The sequence below is a fragment of the Chionomys nivalis genome, chromosome 3, assembly GCF_950005125.1.
Source record: "Chionomys nivalis chromosome 3, mChiNiv1.1, whole genome shotgun sequence".
NCBI lineage: Eukaryota > Metazoa > Chordata > Mammalia > Rodentia > Cricetidae > Chionomys > Chionomys nivalis.
In genome coordinates, this window is record NC_080088.1 from 96,968,390 (window position 1) to 96,983,929 (window position 15,540).

General features: G+C 49.6%; 1 protein-coding gene across 1 annotated transcript; it reads left to right on the plus strand.

The window, feature by feature from the left end:
- The first annotated feature begins 251 nt into the window (after positions 1-251).
- Positions 252-10,436, plus strand: Serpine1 (serpin family E member 1). The gene is made up of 9 exons (XM_057764468.1): positions 252-405; positions 1,665-1,930; positions 3,271-3,504; positions 4,693-4,887; positions 5,592-5,790; positions 7,583-7,683; positions 7,789-7,875; positions 8,438-8,521; positions 8,769-10,436. The coding sequence occupies exons 2-9, from the start codon at positions 1,666-1,668 to the stop codon at positions 8,804-8,806; spliced, it is 1,203 nt and encodes a 400-aa protein (XP_057620451.1). The 5' UTR covers positions 252-405; position 1,665; the 3' UTR covers positions 8,807-10,436.
- Positions 10,437-15,540: the final 5,104 nt, after the last annotated feature.

The following is a 15,540-nucleotide window of genomic DNA, read 5'->3' on the forward strand; positions in this document are numbered from 1 at the left end:
GGTTGAGCCGACCGACCAGCCAAATTGACGGGGATGTTCCAATCAAGGCAACCAGGGTTTGCTCAATTATCCGGCATGCCCTCCAGCACACGTACACACATGTCCTAGCAAATCCCTGGGAGGGAGGGAGGGGGGAGAAGGGGGGAGGGCGGGCGGGCAGCCCAGACATTTCCAGAGTTAGAAAGTGGGTGGGGCTGGAACATGAGTTCATCTGTTTCCTGCCCACATCTGGTATAAAGGGAGACTGGAGCCACAGGACGACACAGCTGCAGCAAGCTGCTTCAGAGCCGCGAAGGAGGACCGCTGCACTCCCGCCTCCCTCCGGCAGGACGCAGCCAACCACAGCGAGCAACAGCCAGCAAGCAGGACGAAGAGTCAATCACAGGGCACCTTGGAAAACTCCAGGTAGGAGAAAGGCAAGCTCTTTCCTAAGGCCTAATTACGTTAGGAAGGTGACCTTCCCTTCCCAGAAGTCTGTGACCCTCATTTTCCCTCCGTTTCTTTTCCACCCTGTTCTGGAACTCCGCAGCCTTTTTCAGCCCACCCAGGACCGCAGGTGGTCAAGAAAGACGGTCAAACTCCACTTCTAACCCCGGATCCTAGAAGCGAAGACGCTGTCTCTCAGGGCCTCCCCAGCAAACCTCCCCTTTCTCAATTTAGCAAAGAAACTTTACTTAAAAGAAAAACCAAGCCGGGCAGCGATGTTGGTGCATTTCTTTAATCCCAGCACTCAGGAGGCAGAGGCAGACAGATCTCCGTGAGTTCGAGGCCAGCCTGGTCTACAAGGACTAGTTCCAGGACAGCTAGGACTGTTACACAGAGAAACAAAACCAAAAAGAAAGAAAGAAAGAAAGAAAGAAAGAAAGAAAGAAAGAAAGAAAGAAAGAAAGAAAGAAAGAAAGAAAGAAAGAAAGAAAGGAAAGGAAGGAAGGAAAAAATCCAAACCAAAACTTTAAAAATTGCATTTGTATGTGCATGCGTGTATGCGTGGTGTGCGTATTCGTGTGTCACAGTTCAAGTGTGGAAATCAGAGAACAACTTTCAGGAGTCCGCTCTCTCTAGCATGTGGGTCCCAGGACTAGACCTCGGGTCAGCAGACTTGGTGGCAAGTGCCTTTACCCACTTGACCATCCTCCTGGCCCCAGAGAACTTTTTCATGCTGCTAAATGGAACAAGCAGTAGTTGGGGAATTGTGATAAAACAAACGAACAAACCAACTTGTAAATCAAAAGCTGTCGTTACCCAAAGCTCTCAGTCCCACAGAAGGGAGGAGAGACACAGGGGTGCTTCTCTAAGATTTCCACAGGTCAAAAACGAGGGTGGCCTGGGATCAAAAATCAGGTAGCGTCTATGAGCAATAATGCATGCCTGTAATCCCAGTACCTGGGAGAATTGAAACAGGAGGACCTTGAGTTCAAGACCAACCTGGGTAACATAACATGACTCTGTCTGGAAAAGATGGAAAGAATTGGTTGGAGGCAGAAGGGGGTGAGCTCATCATCCAATCCCACTATGGAATCTTAATGAATGTGAACTTACCAGATTGATCTCTTACAGGCTACAGGCGAACACAGAGAACCTAGCCCATGGCTGAGGCACCACGTCCCGCTCTGGGATGTCTTCCAGAATCCGTTCCTTATCAGATTCTCTCCCTTTTATCCTAGGATGCAGACGCCAGCACTAGCTTGCCTCACCCTGGGCCTGGTTCTGGTCTTTGGGGAAGGCTCTGTTTTACATCACGAGTCCCACACAGTCCACCAGGCCACTGACTTCGGCGTCAAAGTGTTTAAGCATGTGGTCCAGGCCTCCCAGGACCGGAACGTGGTTTTCTCTCCCTACGGGGTGTCTTCGGTGCTGGCCATGCTGCAGCTGACCACGGCAGGGAAAACCCAGCAGCAGATCCAGGATGCCATGGGATTCAAAATCAATGGTGAGAGACGGGGCAGAGCGGGAGGGGGAGAGTCAAGAGGTCCTCACAGACTAGGCACCAGAGCAAACAGAGAAGGTAGAGAAGACTCACTCCAGTATCCCCCAGTCCGGCCGCGTTCAGCTGCAGTCCAGGGTCCACCCGTTTTCTCTCCAGCTTCTCGGTCAGATGGCCTTGACTTGTCTATGGTGTACCAGCCAGCCAATAGATACAGAGCATCCAAACCGTGCTTATATCCCCATGACGCTGGGGATACAGCTTACCTAGCATGCACAAGGCCCTGGGTTCCATCCCCAACACCAAATAAAACTGGAAATGGTGTACAATGACCTTAACTCTTGAAAACCTCAGTTTTATTGTCTATAAAATGGGGAATGCCTGAAAGAATGTCTACCACACAGGGTTAATGTGTAATAGGATTGTGAACTTGAATTACTTGACAACACCATTATTATACAAACAACCTAGCTAGGTATGGTGGTACAAACCTGTAATCCCAGCCCGTGGCAGGCTGAGGGGGCGGGGTTATGAGTTCAAGGCTAGCCTAGGCCACATAGCAAGCTCCACACCAGGCTGGGCTAGAGAGCAAGACCCTGTCCCGAAACCAAACAGAAGAGCAAGTCAAACAGGGTGGTGGCTCGTGCTTGTAGTACCAGCACTTGTGTGGCCCTTAGGAGGACTGTTGGGGGTGGGGGCGGTGGAAGCAAACTTGTGCTTATGATTTAAGAACTGAGAAGAATGTTCTAATGTAAGGAAAGTATTCGGAGCTGAGACTTTTGGGGGAAAGATGCACAAAGGGTTAAGATTTGAGAGCTGAGTCTAACAGTGTATGTCCCTAATCCCAGCACAGGGAAGGGGAAGGCAGGGGAATTTCTGTTAGCTTCCAAGACATCTAGGGCTATATAGTGAGCAGCAAACTGGTCTATGCAGTCTGAGTTACCGTGTGAGACCCTCCTCGGAGAGGAGTGTGGAGAGGAGAAGAAAGAATGAGAGAGGGAGACAGCATAGTGGTACACACCCTTAGTCCCAGGAGGCAGAGGCAGGCAGTTCTCTGTGAGTTCAAAGCCAGCCTGAACTAAACAGTAATGTCTGACTACCCAGAGGTGTCTGGTGAGAACTGGTCTCAAAAAAAAATGAACAAAAAAACAAGGAAGAAGGGAGGGATGGTGAGAAAAGGGGAGAGAGGAAGAAAGAGGTACAGTTACATCCGTCCACTGATCGCTGGAGGGGTGAAAGAGCCTCATCCACCTGGACGGGGCGAGGTCTTCTTTGGGAAACCTGGTTCAGATGAAAGCCCTTGGCTCAACAGGAGAATAATGGATCCTGTTCTGGTACCTCTACAGAGAAGGGCGCAGCTCCTGCCCTCCGTCGGCTGTCCAAGGAGCTCACGGGACATTGGAACAAGAATGAGATTAGCACTGCGGACGCCATCTTCGTCCAGCGGGACCTGGAGCTGGTCCAGGGCTTCATGCCCCACTTCTTCAAGCTCTTCCGGACCACGGTGAAGCAGGTGGACTTCTTGGAGGTGGAGAGAGCCAGATTCATCATCAATGACTGGGTGGAGAAGCACACCAAAGGTAAGGGGCGGGGAAGGCAGGCCAGTCCCGGGGGTGCATGCAGAGGAAGGGAATTCCATGTTAAATTCCTCTCCTCCTGTGGTGCTGAGGATGGGAGTCAGGACCTCATGCATGCTGGACAATCCTCTGACTCTAAAGCCACATCCCAAGCCCCTCACTGGGGGATTCTAGGCACATGCTCTACCACTGAGCTGTAACCCAAAACCCTGTTTGTCTTGGTTAGGCTTTTTCATAGGACCACTCAGAGCTGGGTGTAATGGCTCATTCCTATAGGAAAATCATGAGTTTGGGGTTAGCCTGAACTACACAGCAAGATCCTGTCAAAATCAAAAACAAACAAAACAAAACAAAAAAACACTAGAGAGAGAAAACTAGCCAATTCAAACCATTGCATATACCTGTAGTTCTAGCTATTCCACCCCACCTCCAAATAAATAGATAGATAGATAGATAGATAGATAGATAGATAGATAGATAGATAGATAGATAGATAGATAACGGCTTTTATCGTGAAGCCTGGTGAACTGAATTTGATTCCTGGAAGCCACAGAAACGGGGAAGGGAGAGAACCAACTCTGCATAAGTTGTCCTCTGACCTCCACTTGGCACGCACGTGCCCCCACACACCTCATACTTGCCCCCCACACAATAATAATAAATATTTTTTAAAACAAACAAACAGAAGCAGAGCCAATGGAAAGACATGACTTTCAGTGAGAACAGCAGCGACTGCCTCGTGTGTGGACAGGCCTCCAAGATTGCAGCTTAGGGGCCGAGAGGAGAGGGGTGATGAGAAGGCAGAGGTGTCTAATTCTGATGCTAAACTGGATCCCAAAGCCAAGAAAAGTGTGAAGCCAGGGATGTGGCTCATCCTATCATCCTAGCTCTTGGGAAGCTGAGGCAGGAGGACTACCATGAACTCAAGGCCAACCTAGGCTTTGGGGTGAGCTCTGGAGTAGGCTGTACTATGAAGAGGAAGAAAGGGAAGAAGAGAGAAGGGAGGGAAGGAAAGAAATGGGGGTATTGAGCTCGAAGACATCCCAAGACTCTTAAAACAAATTGACCCATTTAACCCCACCAGCTCTTTGCATCCCTTCAACGTACACCTGTTTGAGAACAGGGAGGAGCAGGGAAGCATCGAAGATGCTAAAAGCTGGCTCACTTCTTGACCGCCTTGTTTCCCCTTAGGTATGATCAGTGACTTACTTGCCGAAGGGGCTGTGGACCAGCTGACACGTCTCGTGCTGGTGAATGCCCTCTACTTCAATGGCCAATGGAAGACCCCCTTCTCAGAGGCCAGCACCCACCACCGCCTCTTCCACAAGTCTGACGGCAGCACCGTCTCTGTGCCCATGATGGCTCAGACCAACAAGTTCAACTACAGTGAGTCCAAGATCCCTAGTCCCTACCTTTGAACAACAGACCCTTGGGCAGCATCCAGTGTCACTGTCAGAGTGAGGAAGATGGCAGAGAAGGTGGACACACCCAAGTTATTACAATGACTTCCCAAGCAGGACATACTGAGATAATCCAAGAAGCGGGAAAAAGTCCCAGCTTCTTTCATGCTAGGTGAAGCTGAAAAGGAGACGATCTTCCTGACCCACATCTGCCCGACCGTTAAGCCCATCTCTTCCCCTAAGAGGTTTCTAGTGTCGTTACCTTAGGCAAAAAAGCTCAGTGAGAGGGGAAAGCTATATGGAAGTTGAGATTTAGATGAGGATGGGGATAATTAGTGGCTGTGGTCAGACAGAAATCAGTGAAGGTCAGGAGGGAGAAAAATAGGAGGATGTGGGGGCGTGGCTTAGGGAGAAGGCTCACCCAGCATCAGTAAAGCCCTGGGTTCCATGCTTAGCCCAAAAGCCGGGTGTGGTGGAGAGTAAGTTCAAGGCCATCCTTGACTACGTAGCTAGTTAAAAGATGAAAGGAAAACATTGGAATGGCATGTAGTGTGGGTGACATACCTCCAAAACCAGAACAGAGAGCTTGGTCTTCTAGAAGGAGAGAAAACAAGACATGCAAGAGGAGAGTTAGGGAGGAATCCACGTGAGCTGGAGCCATTTCCAAGGTACCATCTTGGTTCTTCCCAGCTGAATTCACCACTCCTGATGGCCACTACTACGACATCCTGGAGCTGCCCTATCATGGCGAAACCCTCAGCATGTTCATCGCGGCACCCTACGAGAAGGAAGTGCCCCTCTCTGCCCTCACCAACATTCTGGATGCTGAGCTCATCCGACAATGGAAAGGGAACATGACCAGACTGCCCCGGCTCCTCATCCTGCCCAAGTAAGCCATCCCACTCACCAACACCCTAGTCCCAACATCCACCATCTCTCCTGAAGCCGCCGTCCCCATGGGCAGTTTCCCGGATGGGGAACACCCACAGGGAAGGGACATGTGTGGGAGGCTAATGGGAAACCTTCTAGCCTGACTTTGATTACGGTTTCTTATTTCATCATCATACTTGGAGAATGTCTCTACTGTTGGAAAGGAGACAGATTTTATAAAATCCATCCCCTTAGAAGCCATGCACCAAAAACTCAGTCAGAGTCCACCGAAGTAGAGGGTGCAAGCCTGCAGCCTCAGTGCTTGAGAGCTCGGGCCTTGGCTATGGGAGCAAGGTTGCTGAAGCCATAGCTCAGTTGGTAGAGTGCTCGCATGCCATACATGAAGCCCCAGGTTCTAACCCACACAGACCAGGCATGGGGGTACAAATCTGTAATCCTCATACTTAGGATAAGGCCAACCTGGGCTATATGCAGCAAGACCCTATCTCATAAGGGGGAGGGGCGGAGGGAAAGGGGTGGAGCTTAGTTGTCAGGGTGTTCACCTCCCATATGCAAAGCCCTAGACTGGATCCCCAGGTCCTGCTGCATATCCCCAATCTCAGCACGAGGGGGCTGGAAGCAGGAGGATCAGGGGTTCAAGGTCACCCTCTTGCTGATCCTGAATTACATGAGACCCCATCAAAAAAAAAGAAGAATTAAAAATAAATAAATAAATAAATAAAGACCAGCCAAAAGAGGAGCTAGAGAAATACGTATGTAGGGGCTTCTAAATTATTCTCCGGCTCGTTCCTATCCCCACCTCCTCCCTTGCACACCATCCACTCCAAGGCCAGGCAGAGGAGCAGCCACAGCTTCAGACTGAGACTTAAAAAAAAAAAAAAAAAAAATCTCTTTTCCCCTAATCCTCTGCAGAATCAAAAGGGGCGGAGAGGGCTGTGTCTCGGTAATTCCAGAATTATAGGGAAGCTTCCAGCCCAGGCTTCCCCTAAACTCCCAGATGCTCTAATGCCAGGCTTGGAGAAGGGGGGGGGGGTATTGAGTCGCTTTAGCTACTGAGCTTCTACTGCCTTCCTCTCTCATCAAGATAGAGACAATGAGTCATGCCCTGGTGGGAAGCAGAGCCCCCCACCAAAGCCTCACTGTGTGAGTCGCTCAGAAACAGCCTGCAGACCACAGTTATCCCCAGCACCCGCACAGGACGATGTGAACCTGTCCCTCTCCCGCAGTCAAACGGAATACAATTATGTTCTAACTGCTGTCTTATTTGAGAAAAGTCATTAGTCACGGATTTGAGGGGGTGGAGATGCTGAACTTTGCTCATTAATATTAGACGTTTCTGGCAAGGAGGGGGGAAAAGGCCCGACCCCCCACCTAGCCAAATGAGATTTCAAAGACTTCTAATCCTGTCCTAGGGTGCTGGAGGCAGGAGGATCCCTTCAAGGTCAGGGCTGGGGAAGTAGCTGAGTTAGCGGACTGCTTGCCTAACTTGTTGGAGCCCCTGGTTCAGACCCCAGCACTACATAAAGCAGGCATGATGAGGCACACCTCAAACCCTAGCACTCAGGAGGTAGAAGCAGGGGCATCAGGAGTTCAAGATCGTCTTGGTTACATAATGAGTCTGGGGCCAGCCTGGGCTACATGAGATCCTGGGTCAAGGCAAACAAAAGCCAGGCCTTCATGCTCACGTCAGTTTCTACCCAGTCCCACTGTCCTAGCGGATACCTGGTAGGTCCTGGGAGAATCAGCCATTTGAGGGTCACACTAACGCTGCTCCCTGCTCCTGCCCACAGGTTCTCTCTGGAGACTGAAGTGGACCTCAGAGGGCCCCTGGAGGATCTGGGCATGACTGACATGTTTAACCCAGCCCAGGCTGACTTCTCGAGTCTTTCTGGTGAGCTAGAACCCTCTCACTTTATTACCTCCGCAGGTCAGGGTCCCCTGGAGAGGACAGAGTGGTGGCTAACCTGCCCTTTGTGTTTTCTCCCCTCTGTTTCAGACAAGGAGCAGCTCTCTGTAGCTCAGGCCCTGCAGAAAGTCAAGATCGAGGTGAACGAGAGCGGCACAGTGGCGTCTTCCTCCACGGGTGAGTGTGGCCCTGCCAGGCTTGGTCCACCACCTGGGACAGCAATCGCCCTGCAGGGAAGCTAGAGCAGGTCCATGCCCACCCTTCCCCAAACCTCTTCCTCATATGGAAAGTGGATCCCTTCCCCGGGACACTGCTGCCCCATCCATGACTCCTGGGGTCCCAGAATGTGACAATCACCCCAGAGGAAGACCTGAGGTGCTGCCGCAGTGGGTATGGCTCAGTGGTAGAGCCCCTGCCTAGAATCCCCCAGTGAGGGGCTGGGGTGTGGCTCAGTGGTAGAGCACCTGCCTAGAATCCCCAGTGAGGGGCTGGGATGTGGCTCAGTGGTAGAGCACCTGCCTCAAATCCCCCATTGAGGGGCTGGGGTGTGGCTCAACTGTAGCACTCTTGCCTTAGCATGCCCGAGGCTCGGGTTTCACACCCACTACTGGTTTCCTTTAAACCACCTGAATGTCATCTCCCAGTGCTGCCCCCAGATAGACTGCTGTCACAGGATCTCTTAGGATCACACCAAGGACAGCGTCCCTCTAACCCTAACACATCGTCCCTTCTCTTTCAGCCATTGTCGTCTCAAGCCGCATGGCCCCTCAGGAAGTGGTTATGGACCGACCCTTCCTCTTTGTGGTTCGGCACAATCCGACAGGTGAGCAGAACCCCTCAGCACTCTCCTCCCTCCCACTATTTCTTCAAAACCATGATAGACCTGCCCACCATGTAGACGTCCCTCGAGCCTTTAGGGACTCAGCGAAGGCTCTGGAGCTCAGTTCCGTTCCATCCCAGCACCCCATCGTAGCCCACACAGTGCCAGGACCCCAGTCCTAACTCAGTCACTTGCCCCTCACTCACCTGCTCTGATTCTCACCTGGCATGCATGATTTCTCTACCCGCAGAGACGAACCTCTTCATGGGCCAAGTGATGGAGCCTTGATAGCCAGAAGAGAGGCCTTCGCTCGGGATGAAACTGGAGCTGATATAAGCAGAAACTCTAAAGAAGAGAATTATTCTAAGTGTTCTTTTGGGAGAAGGAGAAGGCATTTCTTTTTCCCTTCCGGCCAGCCTCCCAGACCTCAGACTCTCGAAGGGGAAAGTGTCTAACTCCCTCACTGGAGGCAGACTCCCCTGATCCAGACCCTCGACCTCACAGAACCTTCATCTGCTCGTCTTTCTCGCGTTCAGCCTTTGGACCCAGGTCCCACCAACGCCCCAGGGGGCCTCAGGGCTTCCCCTCAGCATGCTGGGGCAAAAATCACACTGTGGCCACCTCTTGCACCGTCTGCCGCTGCTGGGGTGGGTGGCCACAGGCAAAGGAAGAAACGCCGCCTTATCTCAAGGTTCACCGTGGGAAGGACCACCTTGCCCAGCTCCGACGGGCAGCAGATGGACAGATTGGGTGTTTGCCCAGTATGGAGCCCAGTTCCTCTTGTCCCTCCGCGACACAGCGTGCAGAGGTTCTTTCAGAGTGTAGGTGACTTGTTTACATAGCTGCTTTATCATCACTCACAAACAGTTTTCTTTGGGGAAGGGAAAGAAAGATCAGATGTGTGTATGCCTGGCTCTTCATCTGCAGTCTCCCTGAGGGGGTGCAGGGGAGATGCCGGGGGTGTGCTTGACTATTTATCTCATTCTTCCTCTTGTATGCTTGTTGGAAAGAAGAAGCACTGTTAAGAAAAAAGCATTTTATTTAAACCACGGCACACGGTGTCCTATTTGGGGTCTATATCCCTGTCTCTCAGGAGCCTCACTCCACAAGCCTGCCCTCCTGGTGGTCCCCGTGATGGGGCTCACACTGCCGCCTAGTGGCGGCCTAAGGCACCCTTACCCCAATACTCCCCACCCCCGCCCCTACCCCCACCCTCCGTGGCTTTTTTTCCCTAGGGACCTTGCCAAGGTGATGCTTGGCAGCCCACGTTAAAGGAAGAAGAGGAAGAAAAAAAAAGATTGGGTGGAAGAGAGAGATTTGAGGGAGGGCAAAGTGGTTTCAAATTTTTCCAATACATTCAGGAGCAGAATGGCAAAGGGACTGTGTGACCTAACAGGACAGAACTTTCTCCAATTACTGGGTGACTCAGAGCCGCACTGGTGACTCACTTCAATGTGTCATTTCCGGCTGCTGTATGTGAGCAGTGGACACGTGGGGAGGCGGGGGAGATGAGAGAGACAGCCAGCTCCCGGTCAACCACCTTCCTTAGATAATCATTTTTGAAAGCCTCCTTAGCTGGGGGTATGATCAGAAAACCAATTTACTGAAAAATTGCGCAAGAAGGTACCGTGAATGCAATCTCATAGCAGGCCACTCTGCATCCATTACGCCTCCACCGGAAAGAAAAACAAAACTCATTCTTTGTGTTTTCGTCTCCCCCTCCCTCCCTCTCCTTCTCTCTCTCTCTTTTTCCTCTTTTTGTTATGCACTGGACAGCCATACACCGTGTACCCACAGGGACCCCAAATGTGGGCTTGAATGTTCTTGAATTTTGTTGGTAACAAGCATTTTTTTTTCACTTTTGATATATAAGCAGGTAAATATGTTTTCAAAAACAATAAAAATAAATAATATGTGAGCAATATTACTTGCTTTTTGCCTTTTTCCTTTTGCTGAACACAAGGAGTCAAAACCATATTGGGGGCTGGAAAGGCTGAGTGGGTGAAGCATTTGCCACACAGGGCTGATGACGTGATTTCTCAAGCCCTGGATCCCACATGATGGAGAGGGAGAACTGACCCCTGGAAGGTCCACTGACCTCCACACACAGAACATGGCACATGCGCCCATACTCACCCATGCAGACAATGAGAATGGGAGAGAGTTAAGGGGCAGGTGAGATGGCTCGCCTAAAGACCCGAGTTCAATTCCCAGAACCCACAGATCAGGAGGTAAGAACCAACTCCTACAAGTTGTCCTCTGACTTTGACACACCCACTCCGAGCACACACTTAGGTGCTCACACATACACACACATTTCCAGTTCTAGGCTAGCTTAGCCTCAGGTACAAACTGGAATCAATGACAACAACAACAATAACAACAGCAACAACAAAGAAACCATAACAGACCCCCAGTAGGGACTTTGGTGAACCACATGGGGATAAGCTTGTGGGAAAATCCATGAGACAGTCACCACAGCTGTGTGTCCTGCCTTGACAGGTTGTCCAGGGTTTGAGTCTCCCCCAGAAACCATCCTTAAAATGGGGAAAGGATGGGCTGAGGATGTGGCTTGGTTGATATTTGCTCAGCGTGCACGAAGCTCTAGGGTTTGATCCTTGGCACTTCATCAAACCAGGCACAGTGACACATGCTTGTAATTCCAGCCTTGGGAGGCGGAGGCAGGAGGATTTAAGAAATTCAAGTTCATCTTGGGGCCACGTAGTGAATTTGTAGCTGATCTTGTCTCCAGAAAAGCAGAAGGAATAAAAAAGGAAGAGAGAGAGAGACAAAGGGGAGTGGGGAGGAGGAGAGGTATGTTGGGTTTGGTAACGCACAACTTTACTCCAAGCACTTGAGAAGCATGGGCAAACAGATGTCTGTGAGTTCAAAGCCAGCCTAGTCCATACAGCAAGTTTCAGGCTGGCCAGGGTTATGGAGAGAGACAGACCCTGGCAAGAACGAAGGGGAGGAGGTTGATGAATTGAAAGAGGAAGGAAAGGGGAGAGGGAAGAAGGGAAGGAAGGGTGAGTGGGGCGTGCCTGTAAGCCTAGCACTTGTTGAAGGTTAGGAGTTAGATACCAGAATGAGATTGTGTCTCAGAAGCAGAACCAGGCTTGAGTCCAGCATTTGGCGAGGTAGAAGAAGGAAGATCAAGAGTTCAAAGTTATCCTCTGCTACAAAAGTTCAAGGTCAGCCTGGGATGTGTGAAAACAAGAGGAGGAGAAAGGAAGAGATGCTGAGACAGGGATCCAGATCCATCAAACACTTCGCACCCACACCCAAAGACCTAGCTGTTGTCTGTCTCTGTTTCTGAATCTACTCCTCTGTCATTCCTTCCATCATGGACCCCCACCCACCGCTTTCTACCTCTGCTCTTCGTTTCTCCAGCCCCAGAACAGGTTGTACTTCCCTCTGGGATGGGCCAGCGAAGCCGTCAGTGGGTTCTCTTTCCACATGACCCCAATCATGTTGTCATTTCCAGCCTATAACCATGCTTGCATTCATGTGCCCAGCCCCATTTAGATAGACATCAGGTCCCCAGGAACCGAGGCTCTTTTGTTATGTACGTACTCTCTGTAGCCACTTTTTTTTTTTTTTTTTTTTTTTTTTTTTTTTGGTTTTTCGAGACAGGGTTTCTCTGTAGCTACAGAGCCTGTCCTGGAACTAGCTCTTGTAGACCAGGCTGGCCTCGAACTCACAGAGATCCGCCTGTCTCTGCCTCCCGAGTGCTGGGATTAAAGGCGTGCGCCACCACCACCCGGCTTCTGTAGCCACTTTTAAAGACCTTCCTATAAAGCCCCCCCTCCCTTCCTTCCTCCCTCCAGTTTGGGATTTGGGGGCTTATTTATTTCTGGGGTGTGTGTGTGTGTGTGTGTGTGTGTGTGTGTGTAGGGCTGGGATTCCAAGTCATAGCTTTGAGCATTCTAGGCAAGCATTCTCCAGGCTGGATAGAATCAGCCAGTGAGGGCCAGAGGACTGGCTGGGTGGTAGGATACTTACATTGCATGCGTGAGGCCCTGGGCACAATCCCCAGCACACAACAACAACAACAACAACAAAATGACAAAATTAAAAGGATGAAGGGAAACAGCACCGACACCCCTGGGTTAACTTAGCCTGGAGATCCAAACAAGATAGTTCTATACTGAGATTGTGGCCCAAACTTCAGCTGAGGACAGGCAACACGGCTCAATGGGGAAAGGCACTTGCAGCCAAGCTTGAGGGTGTGAGTTCTATTCTCAGGACTGACATGATGGAGAGAAAACCAGAGAGTGCTGCAAACTGTCTTCCGACCTCCATGTGTGAACCATGGCACGTGCATATCTGTATTCATGAACACATGGAGCACGCATGTGCATACGTGTGAAGGAGATAAATGTAAAAGAAGGAAGAAGACAACCCTCCTCTGACACTAGTTTCCATCCTCCTGCCTCACTCCCTTTGAGCACCCTGGTGGGTAGCTAGGGTCATGAAGACAACTGTCTAAGGATTCAAGAACACTGGGACCCAGATATAATCTCCTTATGCCCCGAAAATGTGAGCAGTTCTAGGCCTCGGGCCGAAGGTTGGAGAGTGACCCATTTATAATAAGAGATTTTCTTTTAAAAACTTACAAGGAACTCTACACCAAAAAAAAAAAAAAAATCTCAAAAAAGTAGGACTCGTGAGCCCTAATTCTCCAATACACAGTTCAAAAATGGCCTCACATGCTGGGAAGGCTCAAGAAGAAAGGATTCTTCAAAAGGTCCCCTCACCACAGAGGAATCAAGCAAGGCGCTGGCCCACTTAACAGGTTCTCAGTTATTCTCAGATATAGTCGAGATAAAGACGGTGAGGGACCTCAGAGACCCCGCAGCAACCTCACAGCGTGCAACCTGCCTGCCCTCTTTGCCTTCTGCGTGGCCTGCTTTTCTTGGCCTCCCAAACTTTTCTTCTTTTCTCTATTTCTTTAAAGATGAAAAACTAACAAGATCCATCCCCAGCCACCACTCCCAGTTTCTTTTTTTTTTTTTTAATTTTTTATGACTCTCACAGAGTGGGACTGTTTATCTGCCCATGGACAGGCAATGAACACAAATGTGAGAAACCCTTCACGGCAAAAAATATTCTATAAAAACCACATCTATCAAGAAGATGTGACCTGTTTCCAAACTTTTCCTCTTCTTTTTTCCTTCCTTCCTTCCTTCCTTCCTTCCTTCCTTCCTTCCTTCCTTCCTTCCTCTAACAGGATATCATTAAATGACCTAGGCTATACTTGAACTCACAATCCTCGTGCCTCATGCTGCTGAGTACTGGGATTGTGTGACACCATGCCAATCTAATAATCGTGGGATTTTGGTTATGTTTGTTTGTTTTGAGACAGGGTCTCACTGTGTAGACCAGGCTAGCTTCAAACTCATAGAAATCCATCTGCTTCTGCCTCTCAAGTGCTGGGATTAAAGGACTCACTAATTGTGAGGAAGGTTTTGTTTGTTTGTTTTAAGATAGGATCTTGATGTGTAGCCCAGGCTAGCCTGGAACTTGCCATCATATTGCCCCCAAATCCTGAGAGCTGGAATGACAGGTATGTAACATCACATCTGACTTAACTAAATCTTTTTTTTTAATTATTTTTAGATTTATTGATTCTTATTTTATTAGAATGGCTGTTTTGTCTGCATGTATGTCTGTGTACCACATCCATGCAGTGACAGAGGAGGTGGACGAAAGCATTGGGTTCCCTGGAACTGGTGTTATTAGTTATATGGTTGTTAGCTGCCGTGTGGGTGATAGGAATTGAGCTAAGGTCCTCTGGAAAAGCAGTCAGCGCTCTGAACTGCTGAGCCACATCTCTAACCCCTAAACCATTTTGTAAATCGATCCATCAAGTAAGAGTCACTGAAATAGCAGTGGCAAGCAGTTATGTGGAGACGAGGAAACCTGAGACAGGGTCCTTGAGATGGCTCAGCAGATAAAGGCTGCTGTCTCCAAAATGACCAGAGTTCAAGGCCCAGAACCCTGGAAGAAGGAGAAAACCTTCTCCTGCACGCTGTCCTCTGTCCGCCACACACATGGCACATGCACACCCATATAGTATAAATAAATGTTTTTTTAAAAGGTCTTAAAGAAGTGTGTATTAACTTAAAAGAGGGAGAAACATGGAGAGATTGAGAAGCTGGACAGTTCCATCAACGATAGTATATTTGAGACAGGGTCTTATTGTACTGCCCAGGATGGCTTCAATCACCTGGGCTTAAGCAGCCTTCTTGCCTCAACTTGTTAAGTAGCTGGGAATACAGACAGTCACTAATGCACCCTAATTCCTACTGATGATGTCATAATTACCCAACAGCACCACAGAGAACAATACCTGCACTTCTGTCGATATGTGTATTGACTCTCTGTGGCATTGATGAATGAGAAAAAGTCTCTCCAGACATCAAAAGTGCTTAGAGGAGCCCATGAAATAGCTCAGGGAGATGACTTGGTGGGTGAAAGTGCTTGCTACCAAGCCTGAGGAACTGAGTTCGATTCCTGGGTCCCACGTAATAGAAGAAAGGAACTGATTTCTGAAAGTTGTCCTCTGATCTCCATATACATGACGTGGTATGTGCATTCCCCCGACACACACAATCAATAATTTTGGTGTGTGTGTGTGTATGTGTGTGTGTGTGTGTGTGTAGAACTTACACACAGCCAGGCAGACTATTTTGGCCTCACGTCCCATCTCCACTGCCTGAATTTGCATATGCCACTCTTTAGCCTAAACAGAGGCTTCCTGGGTGAAATGTGTCATCGCTGGCTCCCCCCACCCCACCCCACCAGATGTCACATTGACGATAATGGAATGCTCTTTTCTGGATGGAAGCAGATGTGTCTTCAAACAAAATCTTGCCGAGATTCTGAACTCTGTGTTTAGCTCAGATTCACTTACAAGACAAACACGAGCTGGGAACACAGTTCGGCTGGTGGAGGGCTTGCTTAGCATGCACAAAGTCCTGAGTTCTATCCCCGCAACGCCATAGACCAGAGAGAATGGC